Consider the following 3,803-nt stretch of genomic DNA (forward strand, 5'->3'; position numbering starts at 1 on the left):
CACCAATCTGAGGTGTAACACTGACTACGATGCCCTACACACAATGGAGTCTGCTGCCGTGGGAGAGACCGTGACGATTGTTCATGTGTATGACTGCGTGTGACATGGTGTGTCATTTCTGTTCATGGCATTCACCTCTGACGCCTCCGATGAATTATGGCCGAGTCCAAAAAAGTTTCAGATTCAGATCCAACAAATGTTTACTGAGTCCCTACAAAGTTCCAAGCCTTTTACTTTGACTTTGACACAGTTTATAGCATTTAATCTTTAACAACAATGCTTTAAGGTAGGAATTACCTGCATGTTACAGATGAGAAAACAATTGCAAAGAAGTTCACTGATTTGCTCAAGTATATCATACAGCTTTAAAAAAAAAAAAAAGAAAGAACAACACACACACACACACTACACTGTCAGCTGAGGCCTGTCCTTGTTAAATGCTTATCTTACAGCATTTCTAGCCTTCTCTACTGTTGGAGCACCTGCTCCCCTTCTACAAGCCCCCTTATTTTCCTTTTCGCTAGCCCACGTGGGCTATCTTTTTTAATACTGCATTTAATAGCACAAAAATCACGAATACAAAGAAACTGGCAAAGGTGTTTGTCAATGAGCTGTCCCTGCCTCCTCCACTGTCCTGCTTTCAGCCCCATGTACACAATGGGCTACAGTTTAATAAACTTGTCCTTTTCCTCCCACAAACATGTAACTGTTATGTGATTGGTCAATTGAAGCTGAAACACCCATGGAGAAAGATGTTTTACGGTTACAAGGGCACACCCCCCCCAACGCCACCCCCCTCCCCCCCTACACTTCACCACACAATCTTTTGGAGGAATATAGGATATGAACCAGTGTCACAACTTCCCTGCTCTACCTTCTCCACCCAGAACATTCCTGCCTTTCATTTCTTTCGCATGACTGCTTAGACTAGTGCCTCTTCTCCCTCCTCTCCTATTTCTCTTCCAATCAGGACCTTTTGGACACTGGGTACTGTTAAATTCTTACTCTGTCAGGCCCATCGGCCTCGGTCAAGTAGATCAATTAAATCTCGATGCCTGCTGTGGTACGAGTGTCGTCATCTTCCATTACAGGTAGGCCTGCATGCTGCTTCAGTAGGCTTGTGTATTCATTTCTTTCACCTTTTCTGGCTCGTGTTCCAGGACCTGTTTGTGATAGAACAGTAAATACCCTTCACTGTCCAGCACATCTTTAATACTGGCCTTGGTGATGACGGCATCATCACACTTGAACCACTGGTCCCTGTGGTGCCGAATGAAGCTGGTGTAGTGGCCGCTCTCCAAGGTTCCCTGGTGATTAACCACAGCAAACAAGGAATACTTATTCTCGTTGTTCCCACCATTGGTTGGCAGCTGCAACTGTCCATTCATTCGGGTTTCTTTACTTGACGCCATAAATGGTGTCATATCCAGCTCCAGAGGAAAGGAAATGTATGTAGTGATCTTGCGCCTCTGTTTGGCTGAGTGTTCAAATCGTTTGAAATGAAAGCAGGCAACAACTGGCAACTTCTTCATAGTGAGCTGTTTGGTAGATTCTTGGTAGCTTTGGCAACTACCACATTTGATTTTGGCACTGCTTCCTAAGTGCTCTGGCCTTGTAAACCTTCGCAAGCAGTCCGTGAGGGTACTAATGCCTGGTATGTGGCTTTCCCCATTCACGCTGCTCTCCCTCCCTGGACTCATAGGCCAGAAGGATGTGCAAGAGCCAGGCAAGTCCAGACTGATGTCCCAGCATGGGTCTATAGTGGTGGAGACACCATGGCAGGCTTGACAGGTGACATCTGACTGCAGGCCACCTGTGAAGATTTGGTCTATGATGCAGTTACAGTGGTTGAGATTGCTGGCCACTTTGCCAACATCATCGCCCTTGCAGTGCCTGTGCAGAACATCTAGGGCAGCGATGAGGAACTCGTGGGCATCCTGCTGCCTGTACCCTGCTAAATGACGAGCGTGTATCCACACCAGGTGCAGTAACTTATAGGGAACGTGAGGAGATGGGTTCCCAGAATACAGCTCCCGAAAGAGCGAAGACATCTCACAGACCAGACATAACTCTGGGCTGGGCATTTCACACCGGTGCCTGTCAGAGAGAAAGAAATCTCTCAGTATTGGCGTGTGGGTCAGGGCCTGGACAATACAGTTCATAAAACATGTGTTGCCAAGATTAATCAGTCCTCGTAAACCGATGGTAAAGCTTGAGGCGATTCTTCTTCTCCGGGGGTTGTGTCCCAGCAGTTCGAACTCAGGCTTGGTCATTTCCCAGGTGGGATATTTCTCACCAAGGCCCAGCACTGAACACTGCTGCTGAGAAACCTCTGTCGAGGTGGAGGCTTGTAATTTCAAGGCTTCTCTTTGCTCTTCTTTGGCAATTTGCTCAATGTCTTTGTCATATACATAGTCTTTACACATGAAGCAGTATATACCTCCATAATAAAGATCTACCGCTAAGTTGTGCTGTTTTGTCTCAGCGTGCTCATGGATGTGTTTCTCTGTGAAGCAGCCAAAGAAGATACAGGAAAGGCAAGAGTGGAGTCTGTTTAAATGGGTGCCACACACATGGCAGATGCACGACTTTGCCTTGCTTTTCCTGGTCTCTGGGGTTCCACACCACACGAAGCACTGGTAGATAACCCGCAATTCCTGCCTCCAGTTCTCTCCCACCTTAAAGCTGTTCACGTGGGAACAACCTGGTGGCCCCACAGCAAAATCCACATCCAGGCACCCGCCCCCGGGACCGCGCCGGGGCCGGGACCGGGGCGGGGGCCGTGGCCTAGGCTGCGGCGGGGTACGGAGCCTAGTCTGGGGCCGGGGCCGGGGTCGGCGACGTGGGGCACGACTGCGACGCGGAGAGGGATCGGGGACCCGCGGCGGATCGGAGGGAAGGGTGGGGGGAGGAACCTCGTCGCCGCTGCCGCCACCGCCGCTCTGCGCTGGGATCTCATCCTTCGGCTCCTGCTCGGGCTCCCCCTTAGGCTCCTGCTCTGCCTCCTGTAAGGGCACGGGCTCGGGCTCAGGTTTCAGCTCCGGCTCTGGTTCGGGTTCGGGCTCGGGCTCCGGCTCGGGCTCCGGCTCAGGATCCGGCTCGGGCTCCGGCTCGGGCTCCGGCTCGGGCTCCGGCTCGGGCTCGGGCTCCGGCTCCAGCCTGAGCTCAGCCCCAGGGCCCGAGTCCTCCGCGGTCTCCACCTTCCTGGTGGCGTCCACCTTTCCTGCGGTCTCCACCTTCTCGGTGGCGTCCACCTTCCCAGCCGCCTCCACCTTCCCCTCCACCTTCTCCGCCTCCACCTTCCTCTATGCCTTCTCCGCCGTCTCTGCCGTCTCCGCCTCCTCCAGGCTCCTCCGCCTCCACTGGCTGCGGCTCCTCCCCCTGCTCGTGGAGCTCCGGTGGCCACTGGGCGTGGTGGCACGGGGGCCACGCAGACCTGGGGTGTCTCCCGTCCGATCTGAGGGAGCGCGGTGGCTCTGGCAGCTGGACCCAAGAGGGACTTTCACTGAAGGAGGCAGCAGCGGAAGCAGGCGACGCCCCCGGGAATGCTCCAGCCGAAGCCCCCTAGCGGAGGCCGCTTCTGCAGCCAGGCCCCGTTTCCTTTAATTCAATATTTCCCAAACTTGCTTGTTCACGACAATCACGTGGGGGAGCGTGTTAAAATTACAGATTCCTCAGCTCCACCCGCAGGCCTACTGAATCAGAGTCTGGAAGGGAGGCACTCCGGAACCCCGATCTCTAACTAGAGCCGGAGAGGCTGCTAGTGCTCAGGCAAGTTTGGGAAACACAGCTCTAATTCATTG

General features: G+C 53.0%; 1 protein-coding gene across 1 annotated transcript; it reads right to left on the minus strand.

Moving 5' to 3' along the window:
- Positions 1-818: 818 nt before the first annotated feature.
- Usp27x (ubiquitin specific peptidase 27 X-linked) lies at positions 819-3,305 on the minus strand (the record flags this gene model as incomplete). The annotated part of the gene is made up of 1 exon (XM_057759614.1): positions 819-3,305. A coding segment is annotated over one exon (2,196 nt), but the record flags the coding sequence as incomplete, so codon positions are not given.
- Positions 3,306-3,803: the final 498 nt, after the last annotated feature.

The sequence above is a fragment of the Chionomys nivalis genome, chromosome X (assembly GCF_950005125.1).
Source record: "Chionomys nivalis chromosome X, mChiNiv1.1, whole genome shotgun sequence".
NCBI classification, from domain to species: Eukaryota; Metazoa; Chordata; class Mammalia; order Rodentia; family Cricetidae; genus Chionomys; species Chionomys nivalis.